We start from the raw sequence: 15391 nt of genomic DNA, 5'->3' as shown, positions 1-15391 counted from the left end.
TTCACTAAATACAGGAACCAGTGTGGGTGTGTGTTTAACCATGTTTCGATAAAAAAAATGAAAAATGAACCAGGACGAGAAACATGTTTTTACTTGTCCTAAATCCAGTCCAACCCATAAATATAGCTACCCATTGTAAAGTTTCACTACAGGCTATTTTTGTGACCTGGTTTTAGGGATTACTGGTCGAGGTCAGAAAAAGTAATTCTATAGCAGGCTACACTTAGGCCAAGAAAAAAAATTGTTTGCTTGCCCTCAAATGAATTTTAACAATTGGGTCGGTCGGTCTGGATTTCTTTTCTTTCTTTTTTTTCAATTACTAGCAAACTCTACTGTTTGTATTAATTAAGGCTCAAAATATGAAAAATCAGACAATTTTGGTGTCAAAATGAATCAACTAACATTACAAAACAACTAAAATGTTGAACACAAGCTCTAAAATACATTTTCTTTTACATCTTCAGAATGCAAAAATGTCAAAAAAAAAAAAAAAAATTCAGGAATTTTGAAAAATAGGGTCGGTATTCTTTTGTACAGTAAATAGAAAAAACCACTTTTTCTGATTTCCAAAATTAGGGTCGGTCGGTTGAGGGCAAGCAAGCATCTTTTTTTTTGTCCTTATTGTTTGTTTACCCAGGTTGGTCCATGAGAGACACACACTAATCCATCAGAAAAGCATGGACTGTTTCAAGCTCATACAAATGCACAAGCCTGGATAGCCAGTGTATCTTAAAATCCTCTCCTAATAATATGCATGCTTGTCTAGATAGCTTGAAGAAATGGAAGAAAATGGCCAGGAAAAGAAGGAAAGAGAGAAGGCCACTCCCAAACACAATTTTATTCTTAGCCCTTTACTTTGTGAGAAAGGAAACTGGAATTTTAATCTCATGCCCCGATGCAAAAGCTAATTCCACTGTGTATGGAGAACTAACCCTTTGTTGTGTTAAATAGCTTTTCCAATTATACCTTGAAGGCCACACTCTTCATAAACATTAGAAGCTATATAGCTATTTTCTGTGGCAAAAAATGACACAGAATTTCTAGCGCACTTGTGTACAAAGATCTATGGCATTTCCGCTTTGCTGAGTCGGAGCTGGTCTGTGAATTTTTTTTTAATAGATGCGCTATCTAATTCTGCAAATTATGACATTATTGACCAATCATGGTCTTAGGTCGCACGATTTGTTGTTAAACGAAAAGTATGTTCATGCAACGGTAAGCAGAAGGTACATGCTCTCATGATCGAGAATTGGATATTTTACCTATAACACAATAAGGTACATGCTCTCGATCATGATCGAGAATTAGATATTTTACCTATAACACAATAAGGTACATGCTCTCGATCATGATCGAGAATTAGATATTTTACCTATAACACAATAAGGTACATGCTCTCATGATCGAGAATTAGATATTTTACCTATAACATGATATCTCATTTTGTTACAGGAGTTATCAGAATTGGCTATGGGCACTTTCAAACACATAGGACGTATGAGGTCTGCAAAACTGATAGGAAAGGATTTGGCAAAATTTTACATGTAAGTACAAGTATCTTATCATAATGAAACTTTGTGATAGGAAATGTTAGCTCTGGGATACAGGCTATCATTATGTTACAGTTGGGCTGTGATAACATTTGCTGGAAGAACTGCTGAGAGAAGTTGATGTAGCCTGTAAATAAATAGCAGTTATGGTGTAAGAGTGGTGTAAGAGTTGTATGTCTGTTTGATTTGTTCTTCAAATAACTATGAATGGTGGGCTGTATAGTAAAGCCTAAATGATATAATTATATATCATACGTTCATCTACAATATCAGAGAAAATGTGTTTGAACCCTTACTCTTAATTGACATGTTCTTCAGTGCGCATACTATATGAGTCAATTGAAACTAAGAATTATAATACTGTTGCCACACAATGTTCATCTTCTGCATGTCTCATCCCCTTTGCCTACCAATCAATGTTGGGAGAAGATCTGGTAAAGATGAGCACATTGTGCATACATTGTATGGGGTAGAAGAGAGGCTATTTTCAATAAAGCCTTTAAAGTGTTCAAACAATTGTTTCTGAGATTGTGGTACTTTTCGTGAGGGTTTTATTTTTGTGAATGCAGTAGTAATTTGAGTTCCTATTATCACTGACTTGCCCAGTAACCAAGTATGCCAAATTGCTAATATCCTTATATTCCTCGCTTATTTGATTGCAAGTTAGAGTTGTTATGATGCAAGAATCAGATTCTATCACATTATAATAAATGCAGTGTAGACCTCTGCCATGTTTGCATACATTTCTTATAAATTGTGACATGCATGTAGTGTACATCCATATGGTTTGCCATGATCCCAGTAAACCAAATGGTTTTAGACTAATATATGCATGGACTATTAAGTTTGGCATGATGAGTTCAACATTATGCCTGTAGTCAGTTACATTGGGCTATTCCATTTAAAATCCATACTACCCCTGTGGAAGATTTTGGAAACATGTTTCATAAGGGGAGTATGAATTTCAAATGGAATAACATATTAGGCAGCTCCATTTGAAACTCGCCCTCCCTCTGCAGAATATTCATGTTGAATCTTTCTCAAGGGGTATATGAAAATCAAATGGAGATGCTCAATATGCCAATTCCAATTGAAATTCATACTCCCCCTGTGGAACATATTTCCAAAATCTTCCACAATGGTAGTGTGGATTTTAAATGGAATAGCCCATTACAGTTGGTCAAGAGTCTATGGCAGCGCTAACTTTCAGCAATGAATAAATCATGAGGCTGTCATTTTGTCATGCGTAAACACTGCATACAAGTTTGATACAGGTTTGAATTTTTGATTAGAAATACCAGTCAAATGATTCATGCAGAAGAATGATATAAAAGTAAAGTATAAATCTTGCATTTAATTTCATGAAATGATAAGTTATGACTTGGAAAGACGTGATGGAAGTCCAACAAAGTAAGTATGTTCAGTATTATATTTCACATAGCTCACCCATGGTAGCACTAATGTCCTGCTTTCAAATCAGTAAAGGTATCACCCAGGTCAATAATGCAGTGGTCATGTAATACCCAGGGAGCACAGTACATTGTCTGCACAGTTTTCTACAACACATCCAGGCATAGGAGTTACTGGACCTGGTATATGCATGTGCTTTTTACCATTCTGTATAATCGGAGCCAGAGATAAAAAGACTAGTTTGCGGATTTCTTTACGATTTGTCAAGATGATTGAAATTTTTGAACACAACAGTAAAACAGCATGTCATATGTTTAATTTTGCAACTTTAAACATAATACAAACCATCTTAAAAGTTTGGTTTTAGTAATAGGAAACTTTCTTTACTGAAGGGACCATGTCAACAAGGGCTAGAAAAGTTGCCTTTTGTCTTGTAAAAGTACCATTATTTTACATTGTTTTCTGTGATTTGTATTCTCTGATGACGGCAGTAGATGAATCAACCTGCCTTTTACACACTACTATCAAATTGACAGCACAACAGATGCAAACTAGTCTTTTATTATTCAGTCTCAGATTATAATAAGTTTGCTTACACATCTCGATACACCCACTATAATATTTTGCAGTAAATCTGTGACAAGAGCATATTGTAAGCGTACATTGCATATTTACTGCGTTGAAATGCATTTGTCTCTGATTGGCTGCTCAGGTGTTGCTGAGTGGAAATTTATGAATGAACCTTGAGCCGTACGCATTGTTAGCTGTGACTTTGCAACATCACGGTAGTGGTAGTATGCACTCATCAAAGGTTTACTGCAAAATATTATAATAGAGTGAGAGGGGTGTTGAAGCATCAACACATACAAATGTGGTAAAGCCTAACATCCCTCTCACACTAGCTGGTGGGTGTATCAAGTAAATACAGACCACAAAAGAATTACGGTACCAGTATACCCTAAACAAAGACAAATATGTCAAAACCAATAACTCCCTCTACCCATTATAGCTCCAATTTAAGACCTCATTCGTTGAAATCAGTTGAGAATTATAGAAACAGTGATCTAAATTAAAAGTTGCATTTTCATGTTCTAATCAATGTAAAACAAGGTGATAGTTCTTGTGTTCGAGACCGCTTTAATTCCTTGTGATTTCGGATTTATTTCTTGACAGATTGTAACAAATGAGGTCTTAAATTGGCTGCTGGTTCCAATTATGACATATCTGTCTTTGTTTAGGATATATAGTGGTAAATATAACTGGTACCCTAATTTGTTTTCAGTATGTATCCAAATAATAGAGGTAGTCATTGTGACGTCAACGCCGCCATCTTGTGGGTACGGAGTGACTTGTTGCTAAGATCACCGCGTTGGCGCTTGGCTGAAAAGGTCGTCACACGCTGCGACTTCAGCGTTATCTGGGCGTAATGTATAACGCATGACATGCAGAACGGTAGTACCCACAAGATGGCGTATCCCGCGGAAAAGGCTGACGGCCATTATTGGTACCCATCAGTATGCACGATTGGATTCATTAGCTTCATATGAAGACTTTCCACTAGATAAAGCTACACATCCAAACAAGTTAAATGAACTTAATATGTGGATGTAATAATCATTGCATAAAATAATGGGCACTAACATTTTTGATGCACATTGTATGTACACACCCTCATATTCCTCTGTTATTGGAAAATGCCCATCTTTTATTTTTAGTTATAAAAGAAAATAGATAAAAAGTTTCATTTTGTGCAAAGTATCAAAGTAATATGAATCCCAAAACCATAAACACTCAGGATTTTTCAGCAAAATGAAGATCTAGGACTAGTGTAAAGCTCCATTGAGGAATTAAGCAGCTTTAAGCAGCTTACGGAATTAAGCAGCTTACGGAATTAAATGGTATCATCTGTTAATAATTATTATTATTATTCATGGTTTATTCAAACACACTCGCAGCTAAAAGCTGAATTGCTGTGAAGCTCACATATAAAATATACAATATATAACACACAATAAATATGATATTAAAGAGCAAATAATAACACACATTTGACCGAATGGGCCAAACTCCCTCTCCGCAACCAAATCCTAAGGTGGAAAAGTCCTCTTATAAAAGAGAGGACAAAAGACCCCGGGAAAAGTTTGCCAAGAGGGGCCTAGTCCCCGGACAAAAACACAACCAATGAGCTGGCAATACAATCTAAAGCATAAATAAACACAAGAGCAATATTGCACATAAGTTAAAATTGTTCAAATGACATATACAATGGCATATAATTATTAAGCATTATTTAACAGGTTGACCATGTAAGGAATTGGGCTGTCACGGTATCTATTTGTGCGCCACCTAGGAAGAGTAAGTTTGTGTCCATTTCTAAGCTCACGGCCATGCATTTTCACCCTTTCTTCAGGGAGCCATTCACGAAAAGAATCGGATTCCATGAGTTTTTGAGCAAATTCAAGACAAATTTTTTCTCTTCTTTGCTAGGCTAATTAGACAAAAAAAAACCAGGGTTTTTTTTTGGCACATATATGAAATCGGGAACCGAATTTCAGTTTTGCTTAACTCATAATTCATTTTGGTTGGTTCATCGCCTCACACATTTTATCATCAGTTTCATGAGGTACTGTATAAGTATAGGTAATAGAAGAGAATCACCAAGTTACTGTATTCCATCTTAACACCAGGGGAAGCTACCTGGATATGTAGAGTGCAATATTATCTAATGTGTTCTGACAGTCAAAATTGATACATGTATATGGACCTCTTGCACACATTTTGCTTTGCTGACATCTACCTCATTTGGTCGCTTTGCCATACATTTGGGTTATTCCAGATGAAATCCATACAACCACTATGGCAGGCACAGCCTTAATCTCCCACATAGAGGTGGAAATTTCAAATGGAGTCACCTATTCAAGTAACCCCATTTGAAATTCACACTGAATGTGTGGGAGATTAAGGCAGTACCTTCCATAGTAGTGTATGGATTTCAACTGGAATACCCCATAACCATGTATAAACATCCAATATTGCAGATTTTCCAAAGAGTAACACATTGAGCTTTATCATGCAGACTTATCTCCTTCCTAATAATTGCATTAAAATGACATACTTGACTGATTTTTTATCTGTTTTATATGTTCCCATTACAGAAAGAAAGGTGAGCTGAGTAAGGCTGAGTCATTCCTGACAGATGCTATGCGTATCTATGAAAAGGAAGGATGGCCACTGCCAGCAGCACATACCAGGAAACAGATAGCACAGTGTCAGAAACTAATGTCTAGTAAACAAAAATATCCTTTTTATGATCGGATTTTAATCCAAACAATCAGTAAGGAACAATATTGGTAGTTGGCAGCAAGTAAACAATAAAGAGAGATTGTGTTTTTGTTTTGAAATGTACCGTTTAACAAAGTCATTCTGGGTGGGCGCTTATTATTTTACATGGTTTGCCTAATTTTTTCCTAGCTGGCGTTTATTAGAAACAAATTTACGTACATTATAAAAGGGTCCTGAGACGTTCTAGTAGCTTTTCTGATGCAAATAATGTATTGCAAGTTTACACAGGACTTCTAATCCCAGCTATTTCACTGTATTGACGTCTATCTGTCACTTCAACATTAATGGTACCCTTTAGCAAATTGAAAATAGGTGAGCGCTTATTGGGGCATGGGCGCTTACTGGAATGAAGACGGTAATTTAATTATATTTTGGGGGGCATCTGTTGTGTCTTTGCACTGCATTGATAGTAGAGTGTGCTGTGTGTTTTAGAATAGCTTTTACAATTGGTTTTCCAGGTATTTTGAGAAAATCTGATCACAAAACAGTAACATTGACCTACTGATGACTATCCACTAACAGATAAACTCCCAGCATCACACGTTAATGTTAATAAGGGCCAAACGTTACATGGAGTGTGACATACAAAACTGCAATGCACATACTGCATAATTGTACAATCTTTCACGTAAACGGGAGGATACATAACAATATACAGCATAACATGAAGGCACGCAGCGCTGGCGTGATTTGTTAGACACATACAATCGGCCTTCATGAATATGCGAAAATTCTAAATTCACAGCATATAATACATGGGGACTTTGCCTGTTGGAGAATTGTGATATTTACTCATCTGCAGGCTTGTAGCTAGCAGTATTTCAGTGCCGGACGGCAATTTACAGAATTTAGTTTTTCATTGCAAGATTTCAACACAAGTAGACACTTTAAGGACAAATTTGGTAAAATCCACATGTTTGTTGAGTTTTAGTGGTGGTGTCTAGCATCAAAGTGAGCCTTAAGTGGTGGGTTCCAGAAGTGAGTGGTAGGTCTGTGGTTTTGCCTTTGACACAAGATAAAAAATATCAGAAAAACAAGGGGAAAAGATGGAAAATGGCAAATTGAGAAAACAGAATTTACAAATTAGAAACAGAAAAATATTGGCTATAGAGTAGGGTACATCCATGTGGCAGTTCTCTTTTCCTTAACTGAAATGCACATACCTGAAGACATGCTGTATGTTGGCTGGTGACCCAATCCTGAGTGAAGAAGATCGACTATTGTATGGCAAAGAAGTTGTCAAAGTAGCTCAGGACTTGGCTACTACAACTGATGACACACAGGCTGATCAAAATGGTAAGATGGGAAGGTGTAGCATAGCCAAGGGGGGGGGGCAAAGCAACTTTAAAGGGGAAAATGTTCAAAATGGGCTTAGAAGTACAAAAAAGGCCTAAAAATCATAATATCAGGGTGCTCAGTATCTCACATGGGGGCCAAATCTTCTCACTGGGGAGCAGTGCCCCATGCCCACCCTTAGGGGGCCAAATCTTCTCACGGGGGAGCAGTGCCCCATGCCCACCCTTAGTAGAAAGATTGAAAACCCTGATTGAAAGGTGTACTGCATGAAAGTGTATGTTTCCTGGTGTTTCAATCTCTTACAGGCTGTTGTCATCATGACATTATTCATTATTTTGTTTCAATGTATGGTAAATTCAATTTCCTGTATCAAAACTCCATGAAAAATAGTCCACCTTCGTTTGCGTGGTGGTTGCTCAACCTGCTCCCAGATGACTTCTACATTGCAGCACTGATATTTTTTGTTGATATCATAATCAGTTCACTTCACTTCCTTGATCCACAAAGGATTGTCAAGATGCAAGTCTTACAAAATGGCATTTCCTGAAAGATGTAAAAGTTTGTCGAAATTGGCCTACTTGGGCCAGCTTGGCGTAGACTGGGGATGGGGTAGTGCGAGCCGTTAACCCTCTCCTATTATGGGTCGTTGTCGAGTTCCTAAGGGAAGATCATTTTAAACAAACAAACAATCAAACTGCTTAAGTATTGGTTCAGTGGTTCTCTAACTAATGTTATCATTTTGTACTTCCAGCTGAACTTCCAGAAGAAGTAATGACCAGCATCTTACCAATACTACCAATGATTGACATAACCACCTATAGTCTAAGACCAGAGAATGGTAAAATGGGTAGGAATGACTCAGCTGAAATCCACCTCAAGCTTCACAGCTTCCTCCAGGAACCCATTACATTTGAACACATCTCACTAGGCTTGCAGCATTATTCCATAGACAGTCCTGTACCTGTGATTACCCCAACACAGTTACATGGTAACCCCCGTAGCACAAAAGACAGTGAGGATTCATCAGCTGATGGCCAATCAGGGCAAAGATATGGATCACATGGTAGACTGTTGCGTATGAAACAGCAGATGCAGCAGCCATTGGACCTTGATGAGGAAGTGCGATACCAGCTGGATGCTAGCAGTAATGTTAAGATGCCGCATGCGAGTCTGTTAGCTTGTCGTAATGCACAGACAGTGTTGAAAAGGGAGGATAGTACATCGTCTTTGGGGAGATTGCAAGAGGTGGTTCAGAAAGAGGATGTGACTGTGATGTTGGGGAACAAAGATGTAGTGGAGCTGATACCAGGATCAAATGAACTTGTGTTTTCATTCAAGGTATGTAGATTTAAGTCTAGTTCAAGGATAAAATGTTTGGAGTTTATATTTATGTTTGTGTTTTTGAAGGATGTCTTTTGGCTAGATGGAATTATAATTATATTTGAAAGTTTGTCTTCCAAATAATCTGAAAGTCTTGTTTTGTTAAAGAAATTAAGACAGTACAAAACTTTCTACCTGGACATTACATGAAAATATTTGATGAGATCTGATCCATCCCGGCCAAAGAAAAATTCTTAAGAAATTGCTAGGGTTAGAAGTATGTAGACTGATATCAGACTTTAATAAAAAGTTTCCTTTTTCCAAGTGACATAGCTTGCCACACCATCACAGCGTCTTCAATCAGTATAGTCCATAAGCACCGGGTAGTCATGTGACCAGAGGATTGCACACACTACACTGAATGAAGATGGTTTAATGGTGTCGCAAGCTACATCACTGCTAACCAAGACTCTTTTTCAGAGAAAAAAAGTACTGAAAATTTTCAGCAAATTGTTAGGGCTGTAAGACTTTACACTTAGTTTTGAGAACTACGTTGTTTACTTCATATCATGCTGTGATGTCTTTTACTCCCTCAGCAATTGCATTTTACTTAATTCTTTGTTTCTTATCTAATCATAATATGTAAATCTGTTCCCATTGTATTTCAGCCATCTGACAATGGCACATACTGGGCCAAGCAATTGATTGCCAAGTTAGGAGGGGTTGAATTCATCTTGCCTCTGGGGGATTGTGGCATCAGTTTGCAAGTTTTAAGTCCAGAACCAACATTGACTATAACAACTATAGGTGGTAAGTTGTTTTAAAATATTAAAATATCATCATGTCTGACACATTTGTATGGTCATGGACTCCATTCACACAGAGACTGAAGTTGACTTAGTCAAATTTGAACTCGACTTTATTTGTGCCCTCTATTTGAGTTGCTATGTTTTTAACTTGACTTGGACGTTGACTTCTAATGATGACCCAGAGCAACTTTTGTTGAATTCAAACTCGACTTTTGCAGTGTAAACAAACACGCAATTAGAAGTCAAGTTCATAATGGTTATTTGAAGCATTAGCAAGTGATGACGTAAAAGTCAAATTCCCAATTTGTTTTGAAGTCAACTACTGTGTTAACAAATAATGTATGTTAATCCTCAGTCATAATCTGAATTTGATGTCGCAATGGAAGTAGATTACTCTGTGTTTAAACAGGGTCGTAACTATATAGCACCTTCTCCAAATTAACACTTTTTGGGACTTATCTAGCATAAATTGGGAGTCTTAAAATGTAGTTGGGTAAAATTTTATTTATAAGATCAGAGGAATCCACCTGAAGATTTGAGTTTCAATTTAAACTTGAATTAAAATGTCATTTGTCAGTGTTCAAAAGAAGGAAATAAAAAATGAATTTGCCGTTTTAGCTGAAATGGATTCGTTAAGAAAAACAAACGTGTGTGGGGCTTTGAGACACAACATTTATTTTTTTTAACCTTAGGAATGGTATTCAACAATAAACCCATTAGGCTATTCCAGTTGAAATCCATACACAAGCTAGATGTAAAGACATGACCTTTATCTTTCACACAAGGAGTGTGAATTTCAAATGGGATTACCTGAATGAATAGTTCTACACCATTTGAAATATACGCTCCTTGGGTGGGAGATTAAGGTCATGCCATCCAAAAGGGCGTGTGGAATGACCCTTTTACTGGGCATGTGTGGTCTAGCCATAGTCTCGGTCCCTGCCGATTTGTGCTCCTTCGTCACTAAACAAACCGTCTGGCGACAACCCCATAGTACATCTTTTCTGATTGGCTGAACATCAACGCCATAAATACTGGCGTTAAATTTTGCTGTCAATCAACGCTGGGCTTCGGCGCATGCAGTGGTTGATGGACAGCTATGCGGTTACATAAATCCACACAATGTACGTGAGTACGCACTGCAAGTCGCGTACATGAAAGGCGATATCGGACGATCGGTAGCGTCAGTGGCTGCTATTAGCTAAGCGTACATTTTTCGTTTGCGGTATCTACAAAGACTACAAATAGTGGAGGGTCTATGATGTTTAGTGTCACTTACACAAGTCACGTCCTATAGCCAATTGAAAACAGTTTTATTTGGAAATCCATTAACCAATCAGCGATTGTCATTTCAGGGTTGTCGCCAGACGGTTTGTTTAGTGACAGAGGAACACAAACCGGCTGGGACAGAGACAAGTCTAGCCATTGGGCACATGCCTTGTGCTTGTGAGATTGTGGGTTCCGTGGACATTCGTGTTGTACTCTTGAGCAAGGTGCTTTACGGCAATTACTCCTCTCTACCCAGGTGTATAAATGGTTACCGGCATTCTTTAATGTTGGGATGGTAACAGACTTGCTGTGGAGGAGGTGTAGCTAGCGATCCTCCTACAGCAACATTACATGGAGGAGTCTGGGCTAATCACCAATGAAAGAGAGATGGGCACTCTGTTCACTGTTTATTTACAGGTTCACCTCCTTTACCTTACCTTACTGTTATTCCAAACAATAATAAATATTACTTGATGACATTTATCCCTACAGATGATCCCTTGTTAGCTGGTATACCCCAAGATATCACTCTTAGCCTCTTCACTGGATTCTACACCATGAAATCTGATGACACCTTGAAGATAGAGACTCATAGTAATGTAGACATACTGCAATCAAACCAGGAGCAATATACCATCAAATCAGAAGGTAAATCAAAATTTATGCCAGGGCTTGAATTCTGCATTTGCCATTCATTGGCAATTCACCTTTTCGGTAAATCCACACTAAAATTTAAGCCATATTAATTTAATTTTGTCCCAAACCTTCTGCCCGCATTAATAAACATCACAAATATCTATGTTTCTTTGTTTTCCTCTTTGTTTGTTTGTATTTTTACTTGTCCTGTTATGCATATTTTGAAGACAATAATTAATTTGTGTCTTCATCTGCAGGTAACAAAGCCACTATTAGTTTCACTGGAGACCGCATCCAACCTCGGTCAACCATAGGAATTACGATACCTGTCATGGCCAAATTAATGGAGCAAGATGAGGAGGATGATAGAGCCAGAATTGGACTACATCAATATCAGGTTAGTACATTGGCATAGCCAGGGGGAGGGGGTCAACCATAGGAATCACAATACCTGTCATGGCCAAATTATTGGAGCAAGATGAGGAGGATGGATCCAGAATTGGACTACATCAATATCAGGTTAGTATAGTGACATAGCCAGGGGGAGGGGGTCAACCATAGGAATCACTATACCTGTCATGGCCAAATTAATGGAGCAAGATGAGGAGGATGGATCCAGAATAGGACTACATCAATATCAGATTAGTATACCGGTAACAAAGCAACTATTTGCTGGTCACAACAGGCATATAATGGAAAAGCTGTTTCTGACCATGCCATTAGAATATGAGTGGTCCCATTTGGAACACCCAAAAACAATTTCGTATTTTATTCCTTTTCATTATCTGTGAGCCATTGACATACTAAATTTCAATACAAAATGATCTCTTACTGAATTGCTTATACTTTTAGGGGAGCGTATGATATCCATGAAACAAGTCTGATAATGAATTGCTTTATATTTTTAGGGGACCATATCATGTCCATGGAATGACACAGTATCAACCAATCTGATATTCCAGCAACCATTCAGAGTGTCACACCATCTGCATACAGCAGGCACAAGGTAGGTCCTAATCAAGAATTTTTTGTTCATTATTAAGGTTAAAAAAACTTGCAAACAACAAGTTTGCTTCCTGCATGATATATACATTTTGTTTCAGGAGCAGTGTTACTGCAGTTCATGGTTTTATTAGAAAAATCCAGAAACAGTCATATATTTACATGCATATAAAATATATAACCATTTCTGGATTTCTCAAAAAAAAAAACCTGTTGAAGCATTTTTTTGTATTGATCTCTCTCAGAATGGAGAGCCGCTAATTTTATCCCCAAACACCATCAGTGTCTACTTTATAAAAGCATTGTTGCCACTCACTTTGACTATTGCAATGTTGTTTGGGGAAGATGTAACAAAACCCTTAGTAATAAACTTCAAGTCTTACAAAACAGAGCAGCAAAAATTATTACAGGTGTAAGTAGATATGAGTCAAGTACAGAAGCTTTAAATGTTTTAAACTGGAAAAATCTTGAAGGAAAGTTATACATAAGCGAAGCAGTTACAATGCATAAAATTGTAAACAATCAAGCACCAAAATATCTGTGCAATAGATTTGTTAAAAAAAACTTGTTATAACACCAGAAATAAAGAAATTTTTATCATGGATAAGCCAAATACTGAATATAAGAAGCGTAGCTTTAGTTATAGAGGTGCTCAACTGTGGAACTCGATGGATGACAGTGCTAGAAGCATGTGCAATGTGAAACATTTTAAACAACTTATTTCTTAATATTTGTGAATAATTTATCATTTTGTATATTTTATATTGTTTAATATCTGTATTATTTATGTAATAGTGATCTTGATGATGTGTTTTAATAAGTTAAATTTAATTTGTATATAAATCGTATATGATGTATGGATCTTGGGTATGGATGATGCGTGTTGAGGGGATGAAAGGGTTTAACAATATGCTTGGTGAGTTGGGGTGTGCGTGTATGTAAATGAGGGGTGAGTGGAGTGTATGTTGTTTCATGGTGGGAATATGTGTGCTTGTATGAAGATGAACGTAGGTGCTACTTTTATAGTATTTTATATTAATATGAAATTTCTGTATTTGTGCAATAGTGGGCCTGCAAATTATCACGATGTATTTTAATAATTTATTTCCTAATAATATTTTTGAATAATTTATCATTTTGTATGTTTTTGTGCAATAGTGGTCTTGATGATGTATTTTAATAATTTAAATATAACTTGTACATAAATCATATTATAACGTTTTATTGTGAAAGATGTATGGAGGATGTGTGTTGAGAGGGTGAGAGAGGAGTGCATGTGAGAGTGTGACTGTATGAGGAAGAAAGCAGGGTTACTATTTTATTTATTATATATATTTTGTCTTTTAGTAAAAGATCGTATTAATTTTAGTTTTTATTATATTGTAAATTAACTTGTGTTTGTTAGTAATATTTTTAATATCCACACGGACATGTGGAAGAACAATATTGTATTGAACATGTTTTTACCGTGTATAAATAAAGCTATTATTATTATTATTATTATGGACTATTCCAGTTGCAGTCCATACACACCTTATGCAAGACATGACCTTAACCTCTCACACAGGGAGTGTGAATTTCAAATGGGATTGCCTGTGTGGGAGATTAAGGCTGTGTCTTCCATAGAGGTGTTTAGATTTCAAATGTTCTCTTTCTGTAGGAAATGTGTGCAGATATCAGTGAACAGTTTATGTGGAACCAATTTCCTTTTAAGTGAGCCATCACTGTCACAAACCAGCAAGGGAAGTCTGACATTGACAGCTGTACATGCAGATGAACCATTGGTAAGATGCTCTACCCATATGTTATCCCAGAATCTTCACCAAAGTCTGGCAAAAGTTGTAATAAAGGGATTCCTATAACTAGTGGGTTGTGGCCCTATTAGGGGCTGTGAGCTTTTACATTAATTGGGCTCATAGGTGAGACATCATGTGTTACACAATTTAGCCATGGTGTCTTGAGTGGCAGACTTCAATTCCATTATAAGTTGGGAACCCTTATTGTTATTGGTACACTCATATCATATATCAAACAGATGCAGACCTATAAAATAGGTACAAAAATGTATGTGTACCTGCAGGTAGACTAGACAGAACATGTGCGTGCCAGGACAGTAGCATGCTCTTTAGATTTTTCCATGGATTAAGGGAATTCTTCCTTTTCAGCTTTTTTTTTTACCCTGTACAAATATATATAGGATATTCAAAAATTTCCTCTTTTTTGTGTTCTGTTCCTCCTTTTTTTATTGAACTGCTCTCTAATGCCAGTGGCATGCCAGACAACATTTTTGAGGGGTTATGATGTAACCAAGACAATATTTTTATTATGCTATGGTAATTTTGGTCTAAAATGGCAAAAGGTAAATCCATACTTCACAAATGTTGGTAAATGTGCTATTATTACAAGCCGCTGGTTAACTAACCGCAATATTAAACAGTGTTGTTTTCTTCATTTTCAGACTCTATGTAGTGGTAACAGTGTCTCCTATGTATGGATAGTAGAAGTCAATGAGAATGGGGCTGCAGGGCATAATGTCATAGGACTAGAATTTGGAATCAAGTACCAAGCAGTCTTGCCTAGTGAAAAGCCAACAACTCATGTATACACACAAGGATTTACCCTTGATAATTACCAGGTAAGCTTCTATCCCAGATTTTACATACTATAGGCAAAATATCCAATTCTCGATCATGAGAAGATGTACCTTGTTCATCAGCATACTTTTTGTGGAATAACATGATCATGTATTCTTGAAGA

General features: G+C 37.0%; 1 protein-coding gene across 1 annotated transcript in view; it reads left to right on the top strand.

Moving 5' to 3' along the window:
• LOC140156661 (trafficking protein particle complex subunit 10-like) overlaps window positions 1–15391 on the top strand; it is a 46058-nt gene that overhangs the window by 24256 nt on the left and 6411 nt on the right. Inside the window, 10 exon segments of the mRNA XM_072179597.1 lie at window positions 1453–1544; window positions 6116–6259; window positions 7465–7598; window positions 8350–8936; window positions 9587–9728; window positions 11489–11644; window positions 11890–12029; window positions 12541–12638; window positions 14295–14418; window positions 15093–15269. Coding sequence (XP_072035698.1) covers window positions 1453–1544; window positions 6116–6259; window positions 7465–7598; window positions 8350–8936; window positions 9587–9728; window positions 11489–11644; window positions 11890–12029; window positions 12541–12638; window positions 14295–14418; window positions 15093–15269 — 1794 coding nt within the window.

Source organism: Amphiura filiformis, chromosome 7 (genome assembly GCF_039555335.1).
Source record: "Amphiura filiformis chromosome 7, Afil_fr2py, whole genome shotgun sequence".
In the NCBI taxonomy this organism is placed as follows: domain Eukaryota; kingdom Metazoa; phylum Echinodermata; class Ophiuroidea; order Amphilepidida; family Amphiuridae; genus Amphiura; species Amphiura filiformis.
The sequence above is the reverse complement of the archived record's forward strand: the minus strand, read 5'-3'. Positions and strand labels throughout refer to the sequence as shown.